Source organism: Gallinula chloropus (assembly GCF_964237585.1).
Source record: "Gallinula chloropus genome assembly, chromosome: 20".
Classification (NCBI taxonomy): Eukaryota; Metazoa; Chordata; class Aves; order Gruiformes; family Rallidae; genus Gallinula; species Gallinula chloropus.
The window spans coordinates 4,945,167-4,973,133 of NC_140105.1; the positions used below are offsets into that span (position 1 = coordinate 4,945,167).

At 45.7% G+C, this 27,967-nt stretch overlaps 2 protein-coding genes across 2 annotated transcripts; both read right to left on the minus strand.

The window, feature by feature from the left end:
• Positions 1-621: 621 nt before the first annotated feature.
• JPT1 (Jupiter microtubule associated homolog 1) lies at positions 622-12,059 on the minus strand. Its single transcript, XM_084273652.1, has 5 exons — positions 11,904-12,059; positions 8,478-8,620; positions 7,734-7,831; positions 5,665-5,692; positions 622-1,602 (listed from the first exon to the last, which is right to left on the minus strand). Exons 1-5 carry the CDS (start codon positions 11,957-11,959, stop codon positions 1,454-1,456), a joined length of 474 nt encoding a protein of 157 aa, XP_084129778.1. The 5' UTR covers positions 11,960-12,059; the 3' UTR covers positions 622-1,453.
• A 6,685-nt stretch (positions 12,060-18,744) lies between these two features.
• SUMO2 (small ubiquitin like modifier 2) lies at positions 18,745-26,657 on the minus strand. Its single transcript, XM_084273631.1, has 4 exons — positions 26,450-26,657; positions 24,604-24,735; positions 21,390-21,461; positions 18,745-19,881 (listed from the first exon to the last, which is right to left on the minus strand). Exons 1-4 carry the CDS (start codon positions 26,468-26,470, stop codon positions 19,819-19,821), a joined length of 288 nt encoding a protein of 95 aa, XP_084129757.1. The 5' UTR covers positions 26,471-26,657; the 3' UTR covers positions 18,745-19,818.
• Between the last annotated feature and the right edge of the window lie 1,310 nt (positions 26,658-27,967).

A 27,967-nucleotide genomic window follows, 5' to 3' on the forward strand; every position in this document is an offset into this window, starting at 1 on the left:
AAGGTCGTTTGTGTTCCCGCTCCCGGGCGGGATAACCGGCGGGCCGGAGCAGCCTCACGGCATCTGGCACCGGCCCTAACGGACACCACCTCCCCGAGGGGCAGCTCCACAGAGCCAATCCCGGCTCACGGGGAAAGCGCCTAAGGCGAGGGCTCCAAAACTCGTTGGGAAAGCCAGGGAGCTTGAGCACTGGTCCTTGCCCAGGGAGGAGGGGGACAGGCACACACCAGCGCTGCACACACCCAGAGAGGATGGTGCAGAGGATCAGGTCGGCTCCAGGACAGCGGGGAGCTTCACAGCCTGGTCTCCCTTCCACCCCCCCCATCCCTCTTGTGAGAGTCACATTATTTCTTGGTGTGAGATTATTTCATTTCCTCTTTTTTTTTGAGAAAAAAAAGTATTTAGTATAAACTGGATGATATTTATCAACCCATATTCCGTGCTTCTCCAATAAAACCAAAGTCAGACACTTTCTCCAGGGGAAGATGGCACGGGATGGTGACCTTTAAGCCAGCTATGGGAACTCCCCACCTCTGCTCCAGTGGGGCAGCTCGGCTGAGACAAGGACAAGTGAGAACAAAGCAAACCCAAAGCCACGAAATAAAACCCACACAGGAAACACTGCTTCAAAATTTCTATATTATTTACTTTTAAGCAACAGTCCAGCTTTGTGAAATTACAACACACACTTTAAAGGATGAGATTTTTCACCTCATGGTCAAGCACCAGCATGATCATGCACAGCATTGAGTCAGTTGTAAAAAAAATGCCCTGTAATTTTATTGATTCGATCCACTCCCACCTTTACTGAACAAAGTCTGAATAAATCCCCTCCTAGCATTAGGCCAGGCGGCTCTGGTCATCAGCCCTCAATTTGGCACATACCCTGCTTCTTAGTAGTCCAGTATCAAGGTTTTTAATTATTATTTTTATTTTCTTAAAGGCAGCTTGGTGTACACTAACCACTTTAGGGTTTATATGGCACAGCAGGGCTCAAGGCATTTACCACATGCAGTCAATGAAGCCTTTCAGATCCTCAAATCTCACACGTGGAAGAAGGGACTGCTCTTGCTGATTGCTTGCTGGCCTGTTTAACCAGGGTTCTAGACCTTTGTAAAGCTAAGGGGTTCTAAAAAAAACAAAATCTCAGTACAAAAACCCTCTAAGCACACTTAGAACCAACCTACTCTCCTTTGAATTACATTACTATACTTCAATAAAGCTTTCCCTCGGGTCTATCACTAGAAAACACTCATGTCACTTCCAGTAGATCTGGGGGAAACACAGGACAGAAGTGGAAAAAAACCGTGATCTCAAAAGAAGATGGAGTACATAAAGTGCTTCTTTTTAATGAAAGGAATTCGAGATGTACAGTCAGGCTCAAGTTGTGCAGTTCACAAGCATGGGGGAAAAGAAACAGACACGAGTTCAAAACAGTCAGGAAGGGAAAGGTTTAACCGAGGACTAGGCTGGACTTGCCACCGGGTGGATTTCTCCTGGATGGTGCAGGTGCTGGTGCTACTGGGCTAGGAACAGGTGCAGCAGGCAGGGATTTTTCTTCATTCTGACCTGGGGCAGCTTCTACATCAGCCTCAATGTTTTCTAGAAGAAAAGAAGCTTTTAAAGTGTTTGATGTGGATGATGAAAGCCAGATGTTTTGCTGGCCTGAGACAGAAGATCAGGGTCCTCTCAGTTTTCTCCAGGCTTACAGACAGGGTGCTGCTGTAACCTGCTGGCAGGACGGACTTCAGCCCTCAGAAGTGTTTTACAGATGAACCCCGATGCCTTACAGCCCAGCTGCAGGCACCCCAGAGCCACATCCACTCAGCTGCTAGAGCACCACAGCAGCTTTTTTTTTTAAAGCTACAAGCAGCTTATTAAGTCTTGCACAAATTAGTATGACTATGGCAATTGTAACTCGAGCAGGTGCTGGAAACCAAGTCACAGAAGCACCCGTAGCAAGAGTTTGGATTCAAACTAGATTCCCAGTTTTGAACTGGAGGGAAGAGGATCTGACAGACACTTCTGAGGCTTCACAGAGAACAGACTAGGGAAATGCCATGCATGGGTAGGCTCTGATTGTACATTCCCTGGAAAGCACAGGATAGTTTCACCCATAAACACTTCTGAAGGACCACAGGTGAAGACAGGACACAAGAAGGAATTATTCACAGGAAGCACTTTAGATACTGTAGCAAGTAACTAATGCATCTGCTTCAATGACTATTCATGAGCACAGCAAGTGACATTAGCACCTCACTTCTGCACTGATGAACACAAATGGTTCTGAGCCAAAGGCCCAAATCAGCACTAAGTAGCCCCTGACACTTGGTGGGGTGAGGGAGAGCAGCTTCACAGGCCTCTTGGTTTCATTTAGCTCTTGCTTTGGAGAATTTGGTGAACAGCTACACATTCACCTTAACTTCCACCTTCATGATGTAGTAAATTGTGGTGGTTATATTCCCCCTGCCACAGCCTTCTCTTCAAGCAGAAGAGGCACAGCCATGTTACTCGCTCCCCCTCAGGCAGCTGCTGCACCTCCTTGCCCTTCTCATTCCCTTCCTCTGCCCCTTGATTACCACCACTACAACCCCATGGTTATTAACTGCTGTGCAGAACTGAACATGAGATGGGGATGGGGTTCCACCCCCCAGATGCATTAGTTTATATGTACTCACATAAAGATTATTCTGCCTCCTTTTTACCTGCCTATCTTGTTTTGAGCTGAGTCCTGACCGATTTTCTCACCATCAGCACATTTGGCTACTTGAAAGAGCTACTATCACCAACAGAACTGGAGATTTCACTGTTCATTACCTTGTCCAGGCCACGGCTGAAGGCACTGAATAAAACTAGCCCCAGCATTACATCCCATGGCTCATTTTTCCCACCTGAAAAGCAATCACTAAGCCCTGTCCTTTGCCTCCTATTCATCAGCTACCTTCCTGTCTACCTTCCTATCCAGCTGCATGGGGCTCTGGGCGACCTGATCTAGTGATGCCCCTGCTCACTGAAGGGCTAGACGACCTCTAAGGTCCCTTCCAACCTTACACATTCTATGAGCCTATGTTTCTATCCACAGCAGCAGGCATCCTCTGACTCCAGGGAAGCTCAGATTTTTGCAGGATGGTTGCAGAGTCCTATCACGAACACTGAACACCCACAGGTGTCACTGACCCCCCTGTATCCATGCTAACACAGGTATCAAAGAGCTCCTGCAGCTCAGTATAGACTCCATGCAACCAGAAATGAGCCACACCACAGATTCTCTGCTCTATTCATTAACCCACAGGCATGTCTGAACAAAACATGAAGTTTTGAGCCTGAAGCTTCTGTAGCTGCCACTGTCTGCCTCCTCAGCAAGCAGAGAGCTGTGCCCACTCTTCACAGAGCCCTGAAAGCTCCATTGTCTGTGCCTTCAGTGAACAGTCACAGGGCTGTGCAGTACTCAAGGATGATGATCTGTCCACCAAATGCCTGACTCCCCCTTCCTGTGTATCACAAAGTCAGTCACTGGTGACAGTCAATGAGTGCTGGCTGGTTCTCCTTAGCTAGTCACATTCATTAAGGACACAGTGCTGACTGAATCACAACAGAAGGAAGAATTACTACCACAGGAGACTTTGTGGATGTTTCTATACCATTTAGAGGCTCATGATTCCAGCTGACAGACACATTAGTACTTCCCACATAATCAAGGTCCGGATGGGTAAGTCTGCTATCCTAGTAACTAAATGCAAGAGGATCAGATAAAAACATGCCTTCTCTTATCAGAAAGGATATAATCTCTGAAACAGCTTTCTACTGAGTATACTGCACTGAGCAGACAGTGGAAACTTTGATGCAGAGCAAGGAACTACAGCTTCCAAACAAGCAGCAAGATCACTGCTGCACAAGGAGCAAGCTCTCTTCCCCTAGACAGGAGTGATTAATAAATGTGTGTATCCCATCTCACACCTACTTGGGGTTTATAATTGGTTACATACAGAAAAAAGTTTCCATCTTCAGAACAAACATCGTTTTAATGATGTCAACCTATTAAGAATGTAGTTATGCTGTGAACTCATAAGCAGACAGCTTTTATTTAGAGGTGCATTCACTCAGGCCCTTTCAAACCCTGGGGACAGCTCTACAAGCAGTACAAACCCACATGTGTGACAGCAGGATGTTTACTTCACATCTGCCATCTCACACAGCAGGAATATCAAGCGATGGAGTGACACAGCCAGCTCAGCAGGACTCTGTGGCCCATCAAGTTATAGTACCCAAAGCTATCAACACTAGAAAGTCATTTAAGAATTCCCTTACATTCTCAGGTACCTGCCACAGACATGTCCAGGAAGCACTGACTTTCAACTCCTTCCCAAGCACCATCAGCAGAAGGTTAACACTCAAACCTCTGCCTGTCATTTTAACTTCACTTGACCATCTTAAAATATTCAATTTTTAGTCATGGCCACATAAGAGTAAACCAACCCCAGTTACTCTCCAGTAACACTATTTTTAAGCTACCTCTGAGCATACATTGACTTAATCAGAGCTTCCTTCCCTGTCACCTGCCAGAAACAAACCAAAAGCCAACAAATATTTCAACCTGTGAAAATGGGAACTTGTTCTGAGAGTCAGGAACATCATTTTGTACTCACAAGTCTGTCAGCTGTTGCTAACCCAGGCAGCCCTGTTTGTGCTTCCTCCCAGCACATCTTGCTCTCATCTGACCCCACAGCAAGCCGGTTTAGACAACTACCAGGAGCAGCAGCAGAGCCCTTAGATCAGTTTACTTCCATTATCAAACCACATCCTCCTACTCGAGGCATAAACTCTAAAACCCTTACAGTGCTAATTAAGATCAGACAGACATGGGAAAGAAATAGTGCATGGTTTGATTAGAAGCAGCCTGCTACTTCTTTTGGGAAGGGATACCAGTCAGAGGTAGTCAAAACATTCTGGGAAAAACTCTCACCCTCCCAGCAGAAGTCTTTTCAGGACATGGAACTGCTAATGGCTTTAGTGATCCCTCACAACTGGAAGGTGTTGAGAGTAGCACTTGGAAAGTAGGGTCAGCACTGCACATTCCTCTCATCAGGAAGTAAGCTATTTGGAAAGGGAATCTTACAAAGGAGAGATTTCCAGCCTCAGAGCTAGAAAAAACACTTCAAGGTGAAGGTGCATGCTGCTAGGGGAAATGCCTCTGTTTACACAGGACCTGCAGCATGCATATGATCAACTTCCTGGGCAAGAATCAGCATTTAAAAAGCCACAGGAACTTACAAGGTAGTTAAGGCAGAGGCTTTTAGATGCAGTAGCTGGTTTGGACTGTTTGGGGATGTGGTGGAGAGAAGAATAAGAGAGAACTGTAGAACTCAGCTCCATGAAGCTGACTAGATTATTCGATTCTAAGTTGCTATAACCATGGTACAGTCTTTCAATCACTTTCAAATCTCTTCTTTGCAAGACAGTATCCACCTTGCCTTCTAGCACCTATTTTGTTCCATAACCACTCTTCCAGGGAAGCAGTCGGGTCACTATTGATTTGATGGATTCAAGGGCCAACCCCAGGCTGCCTTCTCTCCTAAGAGATGACTGTTTATATAATCCTGCTCTACTTCCAAGCCCCTTAGCTGCAAAAGGCTTTTACTAGAAGAGTCCAAAGGAGTTACTCACCAGAAGTTTCACCACCACCATCTCCGCCCTAGGAGAGAGAGAAAAACACATTGTAACTCACACTTCCCAACCTATTGTCCCCCTCCATCCAGAGGGCACTGGATACTCCATGTTACATCCAGGGTGGTCAGGCACCCTGCTCTCTCCAGCCACATTTGCTGAGTGACAGACCCAATGAAGCACTTTTAGACCAACAACAGGCTCTCAGGGACAGATACCAGAGTGGCACAGTGGGTTCTGCACACATATTTCTGCAGATTAATATTAGGGGGTTGTAAGCACCAGTTCTTACAGAGAGACTACTAAAACTTCAGCAGTATTACCCAAAATGACGAGGATGCAGGTGGGTAAGAACACATTATATGTATTGTCCTACCTTAGGCAGCACTGACAGTAACCAGAACATTGTAACTGCCACAAAGTTATCCTGTAAGCAGTTAGCTTAGTTCAATCCCCCTTCCCTTCTGCTCTTCTTTCCAACATCAAACATTTATCTGTTAGTGAGGCCAAGAGCATTTGTTCCAGCCAGGATATTCGACTTCATTTGTGAAACACAGAGCTGGCTCTGCTGCAGGGTTACTGATAAAAGTTTCCTTCACCACACAAACAGCTAAACATTCTTTTCATACTGAATCTGTTCACAGGCTGCAACTTGACACAAAGGCTCACAAAGCCTTCCAGCAACAGCCAAGGTCCCCAGTGGCATGAGGTTTTATCAATTTTCATAGATTTAACACTGCTAATTACACAGTGAAGCTGCAGACATCAGGATATATATGTGCAGAAATCTCACACTGCCTTCAGTCTCAGACCAGGCATCAGGTACATCAGCTCCAGCTTCTGCTGTTTGTGGCTGTGACTACTGCATAAAATTGAAGTATTCTGCATTGGAGGAATCTGCAGAGCCACAGGATTTAATGTAATTAAGTAGAAAACAGAATTAAGCAATTTATTTTTGTTTTCTCTGGTAGCAGCTATAAATTTAATCTCACTTATGTTTGCTAAATTGGAACAAGCCATTTTCTGCAACAAAATACAATTTCATGGCTCAAAGTGCCCAATTAATAACAAAAGTGATGATTTATGCCAATTATCAAAATAAAACTTGCTGTTAATAACCCAGGAGATGAAACATATCTGCCACAACATTTGAGATAGTTTTACCTACCCAGTTCTTTTCAGAAAACCTAAAGGTGGAGAGCTTTAAGGAACAAGTTCTCTTTTTGCCTCTGTTGTGGTTTTGTGTGGCAAGGTTCTGGCAGAGGAGGGGGGCTGCAGGGGTGGCTTCTGCAAGAAGCAGCCAGAAGCTTCCCCCAGGCCCAACAGAGTCAACACCGGCTGGCTCAAGGCCAGACCCACTGCTGACCAAGGCTGAGCCCACCAGCGATGGTCACAGCGCCTCTGGGAATCATGAAGTTAAGTCCATGAAGAAGGGAAGGTGCTATAAGAGCTGGTTGTACTTCTCATTATCCTACTCCAGTTTCACTGTGTGTGTGTGTGTAGTGTAATAAATTAGATGGGGTTTTTATTCCATGGTGAGTCTGTTTTGCCCATGCCACTAATTGCAGAGTGATCTCTTCTTGTCCTTAACTCTACTCCTAAGCCTCTCAATATGTTTTCTCCTCTGTCCAGCTGAAAATGGGAGTGATAGAGCAGCTCTGGTGGGCATTGGGCCTCCAGCCAGGGTCAAACCACAACACTGTCCCTCTAAATGCAAGTGGAGTCTATCCCAGGTTACTGTTTTTCTAAGTTCAGAGGAATTGCCACTCTTCATCTTGTTTTCCCCATTAAATGTAATCATGCAGCAAGCAAACCCCAGGTTACCACCACCAATCATGCTCCATGTTGCTACTACGTAGACAGTTTATGTGAAAAGCAACACACCTAATGGTATTATTAAAGACAGTAACAGAAACACAACAAGCATGTAAGACTATCACTTGGAAAAGAGAACCTTCAGGGAAAAATAACCAGATTCAAATCCTAAATAGCTCTGAACTGTGTGAAAATCCCACACACAAGAGTGTGAATTGTCCCCATTATCAGGCATTTGTAGTTAATGTACTGACCTTGGGGTCTACAAAGCCTCCACAGTTTGCATCAGTTGAGTTTCTTCTTTGTGGTCCAGATGATTCACTATCTTCTCTGATTTCACCTGGCTTAGTCCCTACAAGCAGAGATTGATTCTAATCAGATTGCAAGAAAAACTTACTGGGGAAAACAGACCATCAAATGTCAGGGTTTTTTGAAGGTTGTGTGTTTTAGGGTTTGTTGTTTTGTTTAGGTTTTTTTAAAATCCAAGTGTTACCATTCTAAGATGTCCTTTAGATACTGTCACACAGATTACTGTCTTACAACAGTATCTTATGCAGTTGAGGGTGCTATTTAAACAGATAGGAACTAGGGTCCCAGGGCCATCCATGCTGGAAGAGCTTTGCCAGAATGGAAGCTTAATCCCTCTCAGCTGCAGTACAACACAAAGCTAAACCTCCTCTGATTAATCAAGACCAATCAGTGCTATTGCAAATACTAACACACAAGTTGGCCTTGATTAACTTGGAGAAACTGTATCCAAAACACAATTCTCTTAGCTATCTGCTTGCAATGTTCATGTCCAAGACTTGCATAAAACCCCCCTCTGGAAGCAATTCAAAAGAAGGAATAAAAATCCCATGCAAGCAGACATCATGTGTAGCCCTGAACCACCAAGCAGGAAGCAAAACTGGTTTCCACAGTCAGCCAGCAGCAGCTTCAGGCTGCTCCCAAAAAAACGAATGAATGCAGGTCAGCAGATCTGGAAACCAAGCTCTTACCTGATGATTTAGCCCAGGAAGGGGGGTTTTCTTCAGGAGTTCCAAAGATGCTGGATGCCATTTTGTTCCTTCGCACGGGTTGTTCCTTCGGTTCATCAAAGCCCAGGGAGAAGTTGGACCCACCGCCGGGGGGACGCAGCACTCTGGGGAGAGACAGAGGCAGCTTTACAACCCCACGTGGAACATTTACCATTCCTGAGCTGCACTCCAACATATAAAACCAGAGTAGTAAGCCAAGAGATCATTGTTGGCTCTTGTAGTGAGCAGTCAGACAGGATAAATTCAGTCCAAACAGAACCTAGGCGAGATGAGTGTATTTATTATGCTCTGGCTTTTAAGAGATGACACAGACTGCTGTGTCTTCAGAGCAGAGTTTGAACTCTAAAGGCAAGCTGCCTGCCAGCATTCAATCCAGCCACTATCTCCACTGCTCTTCCCTTTACTGACACTTACAAAAATAAAATACCCCTGTACTCCACTTGTGCCCTTGCCTCATCTGGTGTCAACAAGAGCTGCTGCTACCAGTCTTCAGCCCGAGCCAACTAAAAAATAAACCAAAAGTCCGTGGGCCATGTCAAATTCCATGTCAAATTCCAGCTCTTTTAAGAGCCTGCTGTAAAGGCTAACATTAATCTTCAAACCAGCAGCACAGCAAAGACTGAAATTTGGCACATAAGCCCAAGTACTGGTGGCATTACTGATGATCAGGGGCTGCAGGCTTTATGTAGATTTGTTTCATTGGAAAAACCCTCAAGCCTGCAGCATCCTACTGGATTTGACTTCAAAGGTGCAGGTAAACAGTTTTTAAGTTAGACTATTATGAGGAGAAACACGTGTACAAAGTTCCAGATATATAACCTAAATCTAACAATCTATTAGACACAAAAGCAGCCTGCCCAGGAATTCGTGAGCTATATATATTATGGTCTGCTTTCCAACTTGCAGAAATCAACCAGCAGCAAAGCAAGTCTTGCAATGTACATTCCTTCAGATCTTATTTTCTTAAGCATGAGATCTTTTCCAGGCTGACGATGTGTCAGCTAGAGAAGCCAGACAAAAGCCAGGAGAATAAAAACGTGTAAGGCCATATGAGAACTGTCACAAGCCCCAGAGATGTGAGTACACCAGCAGAGCTGGGCTTTGGAGGCATCCAGTGGGCTGAAGTGAAGACTAGAACAAGCCAGAAAGAGTGGGCAATTCATCTTCTTTCAGATTATTTAATAAAGTTAAAACTTCACAAGAGAAAACAGCACACACCTTGTTAACACCCCAAACCTAGGAACTCAACACAAAGAACTCGTCTGATTTTACACTCTCACCACCACTGGTAACAGCATCTGGATCTTTGGAGACTTTGTGCCTGTTACATTCCAGATGCAACATAAAAACACTTCTCCAGTCTCCAGAGTTCAGACAACTCAATGGCAGGAAAATTCCCAAAGGTGTTTGGCAGGGATATTCAGTGTTACTTAACTAGAAAACTGCTTTTCCTTACAAAATTCGTTTCCAAAATGTTAATTACTAACGCTACAGCTGCTAACAGGAGGAACCCAGTAGGTCATATAATATGTTTGAAGCATATTTTTATGGCTCGCTTTGTCTCCTACTGAATTAAGAGGTCTGGTATAATCATAGACAGGTCTGGGTTGGAAGGGACCCCAAGGATCACAGAGCTCCAACCCCCCTGCCACAGGCAGGGACACCAACCTCCAGGCCTGGAGCTACACAAGGCTGCCCAGGGCCCCATCCAACCTATCAATCTGAATTGTTCCCTTATCCTGTCGCTTTTTTTTCCTAGGGGAAACGTCCTGGCATAGAAAGTTTATTTTCTCAGGTACATCTGTTGCAGTTACTAATGTATAGAATAGTCTGGTCAAAGGAGGTCTTGTTCTCACATCTCAAATCACCTTTATTTTACCCCAGCAGTGAAACCAGTGCTCTCTCAACGGCACAACAGTTTCCACTGACAGTCTTAATGAAATTAACAGAACAGGCAATTGAAAGGGAAAAACCCATCACTCCAACCCTTAAAGAGGAATAATCCTTCCTGCCAAGCTCTGCTAGAGGCTGACAGGTTCTGTTCGAAGCCTCTCAGAGCCTTGAGATGCTGGAGCAGGCTTTCATCAAAGCGGCGTTTATCGTTTCAAGGAACCAGAGGCTTTAAGATCGGTGATGTGTGCTGAAAATGCCGCCTCGGGAAGGCAGCTCGTAAAGGGGTTGGGGTTTTTTTTTTGCTTTATTTACAAGACACCCCGAAATGCCAGCAGGAAGCGGCTGCTTTGTCAGCCCAAAACCCTTCAGAGGAAAAAAAAAAAAAGACAAAAAAAATAGACACGATGGCTTGAAAACGCGGCAGGATCCGCGCCGGTGCCCGGCGAAGTGCCGTGCATCCCTCCAGACGTACCTGCCAAGTTTTCTTTGTTTCGAGACAGGCCACGGCTGCCTCCCCCCCCACCCCCATCCACCCCTTCCCATCCACCCCGCTTGCCCCCGGGGAGCCCGGCCAAGGCCCCGGCGCAGGGAAGGGGCACCCCTCATCCCGCCTCCGAGCAGGCTGCCGGTCAAGCAGCGCTCCCAACGGAACGGCCGCCCCGGCCAGGGCGAGGTGAGGGCGCGGGGGGACCGAGCAGCGAGCGGGGCGCGACTCCGGCCGACCCGCGGGCCGCCGCCGCCGCGGGCAGGTGGGGAGGCCGCGGAGAGCAGACAATGGAGCCCGCTCGGCCCCACCCAGAAGGCGGCTGGCTCCGGGGCTGCTCCGCCGAGGCGAGGGGGGTAAGGACGGTGTTGGCAGCCGCGGGGAGGGGAAGGCTGAGGGGAGAGGAGGGGAGAGGTGTCGCGTCGTGCGTGTCCTCCCCCCACCCGCAATGTGGCTGCGTGGCCGCGCAGCGAGGCAAGGAGTCGCCTCCCTTCTTTGTTAGGAAGAGGCAGGGACGCACACGCACACCCGAGCGGCCCGGGGTGGGTCTCGCCAGCTCCCACCCCTGCAGCTCCCACACACCCACCCCCCCCCCGCTCCTGGGCAGCTGCGGCAGGGCACGGCCACAGCCTGCCGGCCCCCCCCCCCCCCCCCCGCTACCACTCCCCCCACACACACCCTCACCCCCGGCAGCGCAGCTGACTCGCCGAGCCCATGGGCAGCCCGCTGCCCCCGGGTGGGTGCGGCCGCCTCCGCCGACCCGGCCGGCAAACGGCGAAGAGGAACCGCACACGCCGAGCCCCGACCCGGCCAGCGGCCGCCCACGCCCCGCCACCGCGCTTCGCGTCCCGCCAACCCCCCCCTCAGAGCCGCTCCAGGCAGCCCCCTCCGTGCCTGGCCCGACCCCCCCACCCCCCGGCGCGGAGGGGAGGGGGAGTGACGGCCCCAACGCCAACGCCCCTCGGCCCCGCCGCCCTGACGGTCCCAACGGCCCCGAGCCCCCGCCGGACCTGGAGCTGTTCCTGCCACTGGGGTCCATGCCCGAGAAGGTGGTTGTGGTGGTCATGGCGGCAGGGGCGGGTGACGGAGAAACGGCTCCGTCGGGAGGGCAGCGGGGAGTGACAGTCCCGGGAACGGAGCACCGCTCCTCCCGCCTCGCCCTGCTGCTGCCGGTGACAACTGCAGCCGCCGCCCGCACCGGCCGCGCCTTTTAAGCACACGCCAGAGCCCGCCCCCCAGCGGCCCTCTCATTGGACGGTTCAAACCCAAGCCCGAGCTCCTATTGGACCGCGCCCTGCCACTCTCCCCTTCGGCCCGCCTCAGCGCCTTTTCTGAGGCGCCTTGCCTCATCCTTAAAAGCTCATTGGTGAATCAATACGTTTGCTCTGCGGTGATTGGCTGTGCCTGGGCGGCGGCGCTTTTTGTTGGTGATTAGCGGGAGATCTGTCGCTCACGCCAGGCGAGTTGTGATTGGCTTAACCACACATGAGGCGAGACAAAAGTCTCGGTGCCGTTTCTCTTGTGAGGGGAGGCCTGGCGAGGCGGGAGGCAGGCAGGCCCCGCCGCCCCACACATCGCCCTGCCCCGGCGAACAGCCCTTGTGCCTCGCCCGTCCCTCAAAGCCACCCCCCCGTGACGCCGCAAGTGCCACCCGACCCCCGCCGCCCAGCCCAAGTTCCCCGCTAGGCCATGCCCACCAAGGTCCCAGTCTCACCACGCTGGGAGGAGGCCTTGAAGTTGCCTCAGAGCCTGTCACAAGGCAACTCCAGATCAGAGGGATGAGCCACAGAAGCCACCGAGGTGCAGAAGGTGTTCACACAGGGCTGCTGCTGGCTCTGAGGACAGGCACAGCCGACAGGGCTGGTGTGAAGTGCTGTCACCTCAAAGACGTGCTGGAGTACAGTAACTGGGGATGTGGGAGCAGTGGATTACCCAAGACAATTACGTGACTCCCAGAACACCTATGGCAGGCGGCGTACAAAGCCCAGCAATACTGCTCACCTGTCTTAAAAGGAGGTGGCCAGGTGCTTCTGTGCCCTGCATCTTCCACCAAGTGCCAGCACAACACTCCTAAAAGCCCAGGAACTCCCAGATGCTGGCTGCTGACCTGTCAAATCCACCTTTGATTTGGTGACTGAGAGCTTCCTGAATTCCCTGCCCCTTTCAGACACACAGAAGCTCCCCTGATCGCAGCTTTTACTCCAAAATCAACGTGTCAGGGTTTCCCGCTGCAAATGCTGATTAGTGCCTGCATAAAGGAGGGAGAAGGAAACCCCTGTCCATTCTACCCATCCCTCCTGGTCTGCATCAATAACCACCCCTAATAACCCAAACCCACATTTGCTCAAAAAACACTTCTTTTGGGTCTGGGAACTGCAAACTTGCTTTGTGCTACTTCATCCTCCGTACACCACGAGGCATCAAGTGTTCGAATTAACACCAGCTCAGGAAAGAGCTGAACTGTTAAACCACCACAAACAAGATCAAATAGTTTTATCTTTTTTCTAATCTAAGATCTATTAAAAAAAATCCTGTTTAAAAAAAGCCCCGACCACTATTTAGGTCCTCAGGGAATTGTCACACTACATCTTTCCAGAAGTAGATTAAAGAGAAAACTGAAGAGTTTTAATTCTATTGGCCCTTAGGCTTGGGCATTAAGAAGTCAAATGATACCTACTTGCATACAGGTAAGCAACTGCTCTCTTGGGAACGTTCCTAACTATATTTGTCATCCAAATGTTTTTTTATTCAAACCCACAGGATTTGACTCTTAAATTTACACCCTTGAGACATTTTCAAGTCAAGATGAAGAAAAACCCGTTCCCTCTGACAAAGCTAGTTTTAACATGCCACTTTACAATTCCAAACCTTTGGTATTTCCAAGGGACACCACTGATCTCTGAGAGAGTCCTGAGGCACATGACAAGTCTTCAAATAAAAGCTACTAGGCCAATTATTTGCCCATAACAAGATAAAAGCATTTATAAAACTTGCTACAGAAACTGGGCTTATGATCCTTCCTGGGGTGATGACATTTGACCACAATAATTCTCAGCAGCTGTTTGAAAAATTCAAATACACCAAACAATTCCACCTGTTGTTGAAATTCATCCGTCAACAAATGCAAAAAGCTTCTGGAAGTCTGAACAAGACTCCAGAAACGCAAGGGTTAGGCAAGGAGAGATACCATTGGTTTGAGAAGCCTCAGCTTGGTCACCCTCCCGTGACCAAGGGTTGTTTCTTCACACCAATCTCTGCTACTTACAGCTCTGTCACAAAGCATGTTCTTTATTCCAAGCACATCATATAAAAACCCGGTTTTGACTCAGCCTTGTCTTCTCCTCTTCTCCCAGTTGATTCAGAGCTAAAGGTGAAAAGCATCTGCTAATAAATACTCCTTGTTACAGCCAGATTTGCAGCCGACTTTTGCACCTGAAGCGATGTGTGGTGGAAGTTCAGTTCAGGACTGGCATCCTACAGACTCAAGGGTTTGTCCTACCAAGCAGATGCTGCATGTTGCAAGAGTTGTGAAAGGTGCTTTGGTTGCCTCTCAACATCCTCAGGAAAGGTTCGTAGCAGTAAGTTGAATCACAAAGTCCTGACCAGCTCTCAAAGCTGCAGAGATGTAGCTTCAAACAACGTACAGAGAAGAGTGGCCAGTTCATGCTGCTGTTCTTGTCTGGGCATCCAGCGTTCCCACCAAGGCTGGCAGTGTGTTCCAAAGCACTGTTCCTCAGTGGATGAAAAGGCAAGCACTGCTGGAAGGGAGAAGTCAGTGTTCTGACAGTCCTCAAGGAGGTCCTTTAATTCTACTTTTGTCTTGTCTGAATTTGCTTGAACTGCAAAGTTTTCTTAATCAAGTGATCCTTGAAGAGCCCTTGCAGGGCACCAGATCGGTGAACTGGATGCTGAATTTGGAGGCTCTAAGGCACCAAAACCAGCACAAAATTGATCACAAAGGGTGATTATTTGTGTCTGTATTCCCCTGGAGAATATATGTTTACAATTTACTAGTTATTTGGGCTTCCAGAACCTTAGTCCTTTCCCAGTCCTCCAAAGTCATCCTCGTTTCAGGCTTGGTTGTTAAACCTACAACTCTTTCCACAGCCCCATTCTCACCGCATCTCCTCACCAACTCACACATTCCTGTTTACCCTATGCAGCGCTCCGCTGCCTCTCACCACTTCTAGCATCCCTGCTGACAGCAAGCCACTTCTTCCACAGCACCCCCAGCTCCACTTGACAAGCTCAAATTGTGCAGGAGGAAAACTTCCCCTCAGAGGCGCTCAAACCATCCCATGAACACCAGTGGGGCCTCCCAACATCTCCATGTTAGAGCAAGTGAAACCAAGAAACCCCTGTAATGAACCATCATGAAGCCCAGCCAAAAACTGGGAACAGGGATCAAAATCCAGTCTTCCATCTCCTTATTTCACACTCCTACCTCCTGACCACCAGGGAGAAGTGCTGTGCTACCAATTCATCCTAACTACAAGAAATCAAGATAAATTAGAGGATTAAATTATTCACTATGAGAACACATTCAAGTTTGGCAACCAGTTTAACAACCAGAATGAACAAACCTCAATAATCCAGGGAATGAAATGTGTTAATTACAGTGGTGATATAATGATTAATTTAAATGTTTTTTAATTGTCTTACTACTCCACAAGAGTCCATCATACCAGCTGATACAAGTGTAGTGAGAAGAGGCCACAATCTAACATTCTAATAAAAATACTTCACATTTATTGTTCACTTCCAATTTAACAGATGAAGATCAAGAAAGCATCTAGTTTCTCATTTTTTGCTTTGAAAACAAATTGTTATTCCTTAGAAATCCAATTCTTTCCAACTGGCTGAAGCAGGAAAGTAGTATTGCATTGAGCCAGTCACTTTATACCTTTTCATTAATGTTGCAGTAATGGTCACAATGGAACCAGTATCCAACCGACAAAACAGCAGCACTTACATTACACTGTCTGGGAAGCAGTGAGCTGAAGGTACTAGAGAGGAATATTATTGTGAGAAAACAATCTGACTTTGACCATAACCTTTGCAGAGATGGTTTTTGTTTTGGTATTGTAGTTATCTGGAAGCAACAATTATCTTGGTGCTTCAGAGATGGTTTTTTTTTTGTTGAGAACGCCTCTATATGCCAGTACAAGAATCTCTCTCACATTACCACTTGGTATTTCCTTACACTCCTGGCAGTTTAGCATATTCATTTCAGAACAGCCCTGCACTCCCAGAACCTCATCTGAACCAGCACCTCAGGCCACTAAACACTGATCTGCACATGAATGCTATTAATGGAGCATTATCCCCACAGGCAGATAAACCAAGTCACTGGTTCTCAGGTATTAGCTAAAGGTCCCACCAAAAACTGTGCTTTCAGTTTGTCATTACCCCCACACGTGAATAAAAATGCCTTACTTCAGGTGCCTGAAACAGTTCTTTTAAAAGAACTGGTAGCATCTGTTCCACCACTGACACTGAAACTGTTCGAGGGACTGAAGATCCAGCTTATGCTCAAGGGCAGGTCTTATCATCCACAAGAACTTGCTAAAGTATTGTATGCAATTATGACTTACTCAATTCCTTTTCATTTAACAACCACGAGAGGAATATTAACTCAATTGCATGGCAATCACTTTAAAATGCATTATTTGAAAATTGTGGGTAATAAAATTATTTGCCCAGGCTCTTGAAACCTCCCAGCTGTTTAACATGAAAAAACTTACCTCCCAGCGAGCACGATGTGTCAAGAACTCTTTGCCCAGTTTTCTTTTACCCTCCAACTTTTGGACTTCCAGTACAGTGTTAGCACAAGAACTGTGACAAATCAAGCCAGGACAAAAACAGCTACCAGTGAACTGCAAATAATCTGATCCAAACTGTTTACATCCACGTACTTCTGAAACATCACGCCCAGCAGCAGCTTTCTTAGCGAAGATGAAGTCACAGCAAACCCACATATTTATGTCCCAGCAAGCAGGAACCAACAGGTAAATTCTCTAAGCAGCAGAGGAGCAGTACCGACAAGCAACAAGTTCTGTCATAAGGAGAGTATTTGCAAGACCACTCAAGGAGAGTTCTAAAAAAAATGAAGTTTAAAAAAAAACCAGGTTAGTATTTCTGCATTGCTGTGTACACACACACATATCAGAATGTGCCAGCCCACTTAACAGTTTGCTAGATTAACTGAAATTAGATGTTTGAAGCTTTTAAGGAATTAAGTCACTTGAGGTATTTGAGTTTCTTGATTTTTATCTAATCAAGGAAACATCTCTCAGAAAAGACCATTTTACCTGTTTTTGATTGCAGCCACTGTGTTACATAAACAGTAGTCAGCACTGTTTGAGGTAATATTTTAGAAATATGAGAAGCAAGCTCAGGTGAATACAAGAAAGATGTTAGAAGCAGAGAAATTTAGGTGATCAGTGCCTCTCCATTTTTTTTTAATAGCCTGTTGCTGAATACTAAAGGAACTTTCAATTTCTGCTGAATTAAGGAGTATTTCCAAAGCTGTCACATCGATTCCAATGTATAAAAGCCTCTGTTTTTTAAGTTTGTACTGGGGAATTTTGGTAAGGTAATCAAAATTCATGTTAAACGGCCTCAATTTATTAACAGAACATTATGTTAAAAGAATCCTGTGCACAAGTTCATGACAGATGAAGTACCACTCTACTAATTCAGGAAGTGAAGACATTGTTTTTGGAAGCACGCTGTTCAGGAGCTGTCACTTGACTTATATTGCCTCAGGAGAGGAAAAAACCAGTAGGCAAGATACAACAAGGAGTTTTTTGCTGCAGTCTTAAGTTGGGCTGAAAAACAGCTGTATTTAAGGAGACCTCACCCCTTCTGCAGAAACTAAAACAAGTCCAAACATCTTTTTTGGCCAAACAAGATAAAGACAGCTTTCTCCTGGGAAAAGTCTTGGCATGACATCAAGTTGAAAGAATTTTACACACCGTTATCAGCAGCCTAGCCAGGTTGAAAGCCAGCAATTACAAAGCAAAAGAGCAATCTATTCCATGAATAACCCACAAAAGGTGTTGAAACAGATTCTACCACTCCCCCCTCCCATTTCCTCTCTCCCCCTTTTCTTTTTTCCCCCCAAAGCTTCTTCCAGGCCCTTGTGGATTTGGGTATGAAAACACTCGTTCACCAGAGGGCATTCCAACCTTGCAATATACCATAGAAGTCTAGCAGATACATACCAGAATATGCAATAACCTGCTTAGCAGCAGAATTTCCTAGAATCAAAACAATGGCACACCACAGATCACATTCTTCAGCTTCATACTCAAAAGCAACTGTAAAACCAGACATTTTCTTTTATCTCCATTAGATGCAATTAACGTAACATCAAATGTGCTAAAGTCATGACAGAAATCAAACAGATAATTCATCATCCATCAGTAAAATGCACAGACCCATCATTTTGCCACAAAATCCAAGGGCTTCCAGATGCAGGAGGCAAAGGCCTGCTGCGTAGTAACTTCTCAAATTAACTACGACAAAAATTACCACCAAAAGTGAGCTCTGCTAACAAGTTAATACCTAAAAGAGCTTTAACTTTCTGCTAATGCTACAAAATATGACGACATTTCTAGGAGCAGCAGAGAATGCTTCAGGGCTGCTGACTAGATATATAATCTTTCATGAGTATCTATGGATTTTGCCACAACCTCTGAACTTCCCCATGAGAAAACTCAGGAACAGCCACCTTGTGTTAAAGACAAAAACACCACTGGCAGCAGTTCCCTTTGGTACATCAGCCTTGAAATCTACACCACCATAGCTAAATACACCCAAAACCAGAACTCAATTTTTTATTTTTGTTTTACATTTCCAAGCATGTCCCATGTGATACCGTGTGAAACTGAAAGCTTAATGAAATTATGTGCTCATTTTAACGTAACGTTTACATTGAAAAGCATTCAAATACAGAGTTTTAAATAAGCTACTGTAACAACAATATTGATGCCTCTATTAAAGATGAACAAAAAGAGCTCAACCCAAAGGCTTAAGTAGTCCCATTTGCCTAATCAAACATATTTGGCTTAGCAGAACATACACACACACAAAGAAAAAAAAAATAATCAAAAGTCAAACCTGACTTTTATTTCCAGTTCAACTACTGACTGAGAGATCTCAAGGAAGCCTTTCGTTTCCTGACAGTCTTCTGACTGCAGAAGGGGGATTTATGCTTACTTACCACATAGAAAGCTGAGAACTAAGAAGCATAAAGTGCTGCAGAAAAAGAAATACAAGTGCTGAGTACTATTACTCCACAGAAAAATAAAGAAAACTGGTTATTTTAAACAAGAAGTTTATTTAAACAACAAGACGCTTTACTTGAAGGGAAAACTATCTAGGATTTTTTTTTAAAGAGTAATTTACCCCTACTTAGACAGAGATTGCTCTACATGTAACAGCTACGTACAAAAAAGTTATAAAATTGTCCTTGGTTTTACAATGATAAAAGAAAAACATTGAAATTATCCAATCAAACAAGGTATGCAAGGTTTTGTTTTTAAACAGTGAGAGCAAAATAACTTACTGGAATATAAAGATAAAGGTAGAAGGAGCATGCCACTAATGGAGAAAGGGGCATTTTCACAGAACCAGTTTGTTTTCCCACCCCATCTCCATCAAATGTTGATCAAAACATACCATTGGCCATTTAGTTAAAAAAAATATGCATTATGTCTGTGCACATACACCAGTTACTTTATGTACAATAGAAGGAATAGGAAAAAAAAAATCAAGAGAGAGAAGAGAGAAAACTATACTGCAGTAGTCAGGATGTGGCTGAACCAAGTCTCATTTTTCTAATTGTGAATGTGTCGCCTGTGGGAGCACAGTTCTGAAGAGGAAAGTAGCAGGTTCTTTTTTTGTGTGTTTGTTTTATTTTTAGTAAACTCCTCCTGTTTGCTGCTGGAACACATCAATTGTATCTTCATCCTCCATTTCCAACTACAGCAGAAAAGAGAAAAAAAGGCTTTCAACACTTCTCAGATTAGCTACTATACGCTGGGTTTTCTTACATTTCCTATCTTCATGTTTGCTTTTGACACAACTTAAGCAGAGCAGCCCCGCTCCCCTCCATCCTCATCACATTGTACATCTAACCCACTTCACTAACTCAAAAGCAAAGAAATTGTACAGGGAAAAATAAAAGCCAGTTGGTAACTACTGAGAATTCTACTATGTGAGTTGGGGGTGCACTGTACAATGCCTATGGAAGAGATCACCATTCATAATACTGTAATTCTGTTGCCTACTTTGCCACTGCATCTTTTGTCCTATTTGCCTCCTCGGTCTACCTCTGAACATGGATGGCCACAATTCCCCTTTGCTGCTGCTGCTGTTCAGATGTGCACTAAAGAAAGCAGACTGTAATTAAGGCCCCTAGCCCAACGAGGCAGTAAAACAGCATCAGCAAAAAATTAGGAACACTTCTTTAAGGTTAATGATGTAACAAACTGCCAGTAAGGAATGTGATATTTTATTAATACAAAATTCTCCTTTTTTACTCTAAGTTTTACAGTTGATGCTCCTGGGACATTCATATTACCTAATGACAAAATCTGTACCAGGACTGAAGGAGTTGTTATAATTGATTTAAGTCACATTTCTAAAGAGTCTCAATTTCTTCTCAAATAAATCTAACTGGTCCATAGCATTTATCACAGCTATAAAAAGACTGTTCCTTAGCTTCAGCATAACATGGATGGAGAAAAAAAGCACCCCGTTGCCTCAATTATCAATATTTCAAGTTTAAAAGTTGCGCAGATTGTGACCATAAGAGGTATATTCTTCAAAGCAACTGCTTAGATCATATAGATCTATTATAAACCTTCTAAAAGCTAGAGCCCTGTATTTTGTAACAAGTAGTTCTGAAAAGCATTATGAAACTTTAACACTTGGAAAGGCTGATTAAACACAACTATGTGGAGCAGTACAGAAAGATACTCAAGAGTCACAGCAAACCATTCTGTTCTTGGAATGACCTTCATTTTAAGCTATTACAAATGAGAACCCAAACCTCAGTGTTCCGTGGAGATGGTTCTGTATTAATTTATACAGATTAAACAGAGCTTCAAATTACAAACAACAGAAAATTACTTTTGTATTAGAAATGCAAGTTTGCAAACAGGATGCCTGGTAACATCCTGGCAAGCTTTTGTTAAAAAAAATAGTCATTGCCTTCAGGAAAACCTCACTTCTTAGCTTTGCAATTCTTATCTTTGAGCCATGACTCTAACAAAGTGTCGGTTTTACAAGGCTCAGCATCTGTACAGTGCACTTCATTTTCTTGTTTGATTACAACAGTGATATAGACTCACTATTCAAAACACTAAACAAGTCTTAGATTCCATTTCCAATAATTCTAAACTATGGGAGTATTTGTACGAAACAGGAGCACCTGCTCCTGCAGAAAGTATCAAACACAATTCTTTAGTCGTGCTTCTGCTGTTTACCTGTGCGGGTGTGTCTGTTTCATTAATTGGCTGCCCATCGAACCGGAATCTGATTTGCCTCATTGACAACCCCTGGAAAAAGAAGTAATACAACGAGAATTAAGTGTGGTGCAAAGAGAACACTAGCAAATACTTTTAACTTGTTGCTGAAATTGCAGTACAATCATTAAAAGCCACCAATCATAACACATGGCAGCTTTTGTACACCCCCCATGTACTGACTTTAAGGTATTTCACTACAAATCCTTACAATCTGTCTTGTATTAAAAATTGCGTTGTGTCCAACAACTAGGAGAAGCAACAGTGCCCCCGCTGACTGTAAATTAGAATCAAGCCATTTCTAGTACACAAGTCTCATCCCAATGGCCAAGATTTTTATAGTAATACTTAATAATTCACTGAAAAATTGGATGCAAAACACTGGACAACAAATGTCAAACAGTAATACTCAATACCGCTTCTCAATCTTCCCCGAAAGTATTCTAGAGTATTTTTTTCCAGAAACACAACCACCACCTATTAGTCTGCAGCAGCAGAGTAGCCAAAGGTAACTTTCTGACCATGAATTCCTACTAACAAGAAATCAAGGGAACAAAAGTTTTTCTATGCACCGCTGGAATTTCTTAAAAAAAAACCCCAAACCTCAAGTTTTACTCTTTCCTGAAACAGTATTTCAAAATAGCATTTCTACCACACAATAATAATTTTGCTGACCTCTTCCATCCCCAAGAAGACTACTCCTCATTCTCACTTCAGCCAACAGATTCAAAAATATAATTAAAGGACAACAAGCCCTTCTACTAATAACATGGCCTTCAGAGTCACAAGTTTTGTTTCCAAAGGTATTCTACAGCACCCTACATTCTGCAAAGGAAGACGGCTGAAGTTTGAGGATACAACCAGAACCAAGAACCTTGGTATCTACTTCTTTCCCATTTCTATCTACTCTTTCTACAGAATTTCTAAAATTACAGGGAGTAAATTTGTTTTGATGTAAACCTAACATATTGCATGGTTCTGCTCTGGCACCTCTAAACTAGAAAATAAGCCTTCATTAGCTGTGCAAGAGCAGGTGTAACACATAAAAGAAAATAACATAGTAATTATTTTTGACAAGTTGATTTGTCAGGAAATATAAAAAATATGAGGAAACTTTTTGGTAAGACTTTATAGTTCACACCAAAATGCCTTCTCTAGTGTAACGAAGATTCTGTTCACTCAAAACATCTTCTTGTTTAAGAAAACCACATGGCCAAGTGTCATGGCATCAACACATTTTTCTACAGCAACATCTGGTTTGAGCTGTTTCCTTCAACATTGTGTTCTTAACCTATTCCAAAAGTGTTGGGTGTTTGCAGGTTCCTGACAACTTTATGACCTGAAAACATACTGAAAAACTGCACTTCGGTGAGATTGGTATCCACAAAAAATTAAGTATGTTACATGGATGATTTCTTTCCTACCTGCAATAATGGTAAACAGTCTTGATCATCTTCTAAACTTACCATTCAAGGTCTAGTTACTTTCATTTTAGGTCTACTACACAGGACACATGATTTTCATTCTCTAAAGCTGCTAAATTCTCTACTATACACAGCTTCTACTTCTGCAAAATTAAACCTAAAGTCCACAGCTTAAGGATTTTAAGATTAAGTATACCTAGGTGGGAACACAAACAAAATCTAACTTTTACAGACACACAGAACAAATGCCAAATTTAAACAAAGTTTGAGAAGTAAGCACCTAAGAAATAAAATTTACACATTAAGTCCATCTCCACAGAAATAGAATTTGGATAGCTACTAACTTAAAAACTGAAATCAGAAAAAACGTCTCACATTCTAAAGATCCTTTTTGCTTCCAGCTACACCTGGGTTGTTTAGTTTTCTTGGGGTTGGTGTTTGTTTGAAGGAGATTTATTTTCTGGTTTTGTTAAAGCAGAGTAGAAACTTAAGTGCAAAGTTTTACAATATGACTTTTGTTTGTTTGCACTTAACTGAAATACAAATGGTACTTCTAAGATATCTTTCTCAGGACTTTTTAGACAATTAACCAATACTCAAAATTCCAGAAAGGCATATGCAACTGCACTTTATGTTTGGAAAAAGCAATACACAATGATTTGCATAATATGACTCTGTATGACGAAGGTAGTAAAAATGAGTTCACAACTACAAGTGTTCACTATCTTGTCCCCAGAATATCCATGCAAGATCATATTCATTAAGAACTGATTTTCCCTCCCTTTATTATATCACTATCCTACTATGGCAAAGGGTAAACCAAAGAGACTTTACCACTCTGCATGTGAATTTTGGGGGTTTTTGGGTGGTGAAATAGTTACCTCAATATTTTGTACTGATTTTATTGTATTTGATGGTATGACTGAATATTTGTGTTAAAAAAACAAACCCAAACAAACCCTTCCCCAGCTCCAAACACTTCAGCAGAGATATAAGTTTTTAAAGGCATTAAAAGGTTTATTAAAAAAAATAAATCACAGACTGCAAAAACTATTTTCCTTATCCAAAGCTTCACAAGTGACACACATTACTTGTACACAGTTGGGTTTAAAACAGTAGCTACCTGCAACCTGGAAGGCTGGCTGCACTTGCCACTACACTAGCAAGAAAAAAACATGATTTTTTTTTTTTTTATCCCTTGGAGGATTCATTTGGCAACTAGGACACAAGAGAGAAAACAAGGCTCTTCATTAAATGGACAAGCTCCTTTTTAAGCTAGACATTATACACCTTTAAACCCTGAAATACTCATTGATAATCTATCATCTCAATGCAGCAATTCTAAGGTAATAAACCAGAAGTCTATGACCAGACCAAGTTGTTATTCAGAGATATAAGAATACCTCCATCACTCAACTCTCTATATCCCAAGTACATACTGCAGGTTTCCTAACCCACCCTTTCCATACTGGTGTTTTTGAGCAGTGGCATAGCATTTGCCTCCTGACAGCCCACACCTGTAATACTGATTTCATTACGACAACACCTGATCTTTATTTTACCTATTTCCTGTCACAACCCTGTCAGTCCACTCTGTAAGTCTTAAGACTTCTCCAACACAATTAGTTTCTCTTAATTCTTTATCATTTTGCATATTTACATAGTTTTAAGACTACTGCCTTCATCTATGCCTCTGGAGATCACCTCTCCCCCAAACACCAGTTTTCTGGTTGATCATAGAAGAACCATACCTGTCTTTCACAATAGGCTTTCATTAGTTTACTAAGTGGTGTATGCCTCTTAATCTTAAACTGCACCACAGACCCATCTTGCCCTGCCACCTTCAGATTAATGTGGTCATTGTTTTCAGTCTTCACTCCTTCCTGTTGAGGAAATAAAAGAGAAAAAAAAAAAACAACCACTTTTTTTAAGGTATGAAAGAAGAAGTTAAACACTTTACCAAAGTGCAACAGGTCATTAAAGCAGATGGTAGAAATATATTATAGCCATTTACCAACTTAAAACTTTGAATTGTACAATAAAGTACTTTTTATTTTAAAATAAAGACACACACACAAAAACACCCCAACAAACCCCACTAATATTAGTTGTCTTTCTTGAGATTTGTTAACATGCAAAGTAGCAATGAAAGCTTATTACACCAGCTGTTTTACCATAAATTAAAAAAGAAAATAAGTATTTCTATCAGGGGCACAATAATAATTAACATTACAGTTCTTAATCAAATGAATAAAGTTATTTAAAACTATCATCTCAAGCACTAGCAAGTCTCTTTCTTTCTCTATCTCAAACTTTTTTTACACCAGTTAAGCTACTTCTGAAGAAAACTTCAAGCTGCTTTAATGGGCTGTATCTGAAAAGTTGAGAAAATCCGAGAACCACCAAGTTTCTCCATCAGAAAACATTGAAGAACCCCCCCTGCTAAATAAGCAGTCCGAGCCTCTCGCTTCCCCCCTAAGAAGCCACACGCAGAAATTGCGGGGAGCCAACTTTCAACTCCACTGCTCGTGTATATCAGATGCAGGCTTATCACGGGAGAGGCAAAGGCAAGAGTCCACGCTGCCCAGCTCCGAGGCAGCAGCAGCGCCCGCTCCCGAGGTGCCCAGCAGCGTTTTCATCTTTGTTTTCTTCAGGAGAAGCGAGGAAGGTGTCGGATGGCCCCGGCCGGGGTGCGGGTCCCCGCCATGTGACAGATCTCCGCACGCCGCCCTCCTGGCCACGGCCCCGACACGCCGGCCCGCCACCGCTTAGTAATTAATTTCTTGCGCCCTCAAACTCAGTTTAAAAAAAGGGGGGATGGGGGGGAAGGGAAAGGAAGAGGGAGGGGAAAGGGGAAAAAAAATACAAATAACCGTAGCAACGCGGCGCTGGCTGGCTGCGGGGTTGGGCTGTGGGTGTTTTTTTAACTCCCGCCGTTGCAAACCGAAGCTCCACGCGGTTGCCCCCGCCCGCAGGACACCCTTCCCCCCCCTCCCCGGGCAGCCCCTCCCGCGGCTGGGGGAGCTTGAGCGAGAGGCAGCACAAAAGGGGCAGGGAGCGATGCTCGCTCGCCCCTCCCGCGGTGGAAAGGCCCCGGCGGACTCCTGCCAGCACCGTATAGGAAGGGGCTGGCGAGTGCCCCAGCGAAAGGCTGGTAACGAGCGGGGATGCTGCGCCCGGGCCACCGCCAGCCGCGCAGGGGAGGCTGGATCCGGCTCCGCGAAGAGGAGGAGGAAGGCAACAGCAGCAACCGCCTCCGGACCTGCCTCTCTCCCTGAGGAGGGCGGGAAGGGAGCCCGGATTCGCCCCCCTCGGCCCCCCCCTTTCCCCGCCGCCCTCCCCGGGGATCCTCCGCCCGCCCCGGGAGGCTGCGGCCCCGGCCCCCCTCCCCCGGTGGGGCGGGAAGGCGGCCTCGGCCTGGGTGCGCAGGAAAATGGCGCGCAAAGCCGGCGCGAGGGAGCCGAGGCTGTTGGCTGGCCGGGTCGGGGCCGGGCCTGCGGCCGGGGCCTGGCCTCCCGCCGCCGCCGCGTGAGGGGCGAAGTGAGGCGGCGGGGACGGGGGAGGGAGGCGGAGGGGACGGGAGGGCGCCTGCCTCACCTTGGGCTTCTCGTCAGCCATGGCGAGTCAGCGATGTCCGGGCCACTCCGAGCGCCTCACAAAGGGGGGGAAGGAACGACCGAGCGCGGCGGAGAAGAGAGGAGAGAGAGAGAGGGGAAGGCGGGGGGGGGAAAGGGAGCGCGCACGCACTGCCGCGGGGCCGCGCCTTGCCCCCGTGCGTGCGCGCGCCCGCCCCGTCCGCCGGGCTCTCCCCCGCCCCCCCTCAGGCGCGGCCCCGCCGCCCATTGGGCCCCGGCGGACGGAGAGGGGCGGGGACAGGGCGGGGGAAGGCGGAGGTGGCGGTGGGGGGAGGGAGCGCGCGCGCGCCCCGGCCGTTACATAACGCGGCGGCGGGAGGCGGAGCGTGCGCGCGCCCCGGCCGCTGCCCGCGCTGCGTGCGCGCGCCCCGCCCCGCCCGCCGGGCGCAGCGGGCCCTGCCGTGCGGTGGGTATTGTCCTCCTCAAAATGGCCGCCGGGCCGCGGCGCCTAGCGCTCCTCCCCACAGCCCGCGAAGAGCCCTCCGCCGCCTGACCCTGCCCGATCTCCTCAGCGCCCCCAGTCCCTCGGGCTCCTCACCCCAGGGCCCTGCTGGCAGCCCTCACTCCCAGGCCTGCCAATACTCTTCCCTCACACCACGGGTGAGCCCTCCACCTCATCCTCCCCTTGGGCCTCCTCAAACCTCAGGCATTTTTTCCACTACTCATGGCCCTTGTTGTTTAATGTATGACACTGATACAGGCTGTGAGGTTTGAAGGCCATCTGCCACACTTCCAACATGGCCTTCCCCCAGAGTTAGGTGAGATGTGAGTTTGCCCTGAAACACGGGCAGTTTTTGCAGAGGGAACTGAGACCCCTCTCTGCTGCATCTGAAAAATGCATCTTGAATATAGCTAAAACAATTGCAGTCAAGGACATGACGCAACCCCACAAAAGTTAACGGTGTAGGAATTAAGAGGATATATTACTAATGATGTGATTCCTCAAGTTTGTTGCAGTGGAGGGGAGGAGGAAATTCACAGTAATGCCAGGGACTTCACTGAACAGGTTCCCCCACAACGGTTTCCAAGCCTTTTTTCATCGGTGTTGCCCCCTCTGTCATCATTTGTCAGCTGTTTCTCTAGAGCACATGTGTGGAAAAACCCACCACAAAAATTACCCTTGTAAATACTCCAGGATGGATTTACCAAGTGGGCATCCATCCGCTGCTCTGTGTGGTGAATGTGGTCTGGATCATGACACAGGCGGCCTTACAGTCACACACACCCTCTGCTCCTGGTGTCACAAAATCCAGGCCTGTGTCTAACACACCTCCTGCACCGTTCCAAAGAAGTTATGAGAGATTTGTCCTGAATAAACTACTCAAGTAGTGAAATACCAGCTGAAGAGAAACTTAACTTAGAACAAATAACAGATTGCCTCGCACTAAGGATTCTGATCTCCCCCTCCTCTGCATTTGACATCACATACCAGGACCTCTCTTCCAAGTGTGGACTCGGGGGCTTTTTTTGTTTATGGCAA

What these genes read in the sequence shown, in the direction of transcription:
- JPT1 (XM_084273652.1), bottom strand. Translation starts at nt 11,959, where the DNA reads ATGACCACCACAACCACCTTCTCGGGCATGGACCCCAGTGGCAGGAAC. An exon ending in AGTGGCAGGAACAGCTCCAG is followed by an intron (nt 8,621 to 11,903) that starts GTCCGGCGGGGG and finishes GTCTCTCCCCAG; the next exon opens with AGTGCTGCGTCCCCCCGGCG. An exon ending in GAGGCTTTGTAGACCCCAAG is followed by an intron (nt 5,693 to 7,733) that starts GTCAGTACATTA and finishes TCTCTCTCCTAG; the next exon opens with GGCGGAGATGGTGGTGGTGA.
- SUMO2 (XM_084273631.1), bottom strand. Translation starts at nt 26,470, where the DNA reads ATGGCTGACGAGAAGCCCAAG. An exon ending in TGGCTGACGAGAAGCCCAAG is followed by an intron (nt 24,736 to 26,449) that starts GTGAGGCAGGCG and finishes TTTCCTCAACAG; the next exon opens with GAAGGAGTGAAGACTGAAAA. An exon ending in AAGCCTATTGTGAAAGACAG is followed by an intron (nt 21,462 to 24,603) that starts GTATGGTTCTTC and finishes TTCTTTTTCCAG; the next exon opens with GGGTTGTCAATGAGGCAAAT.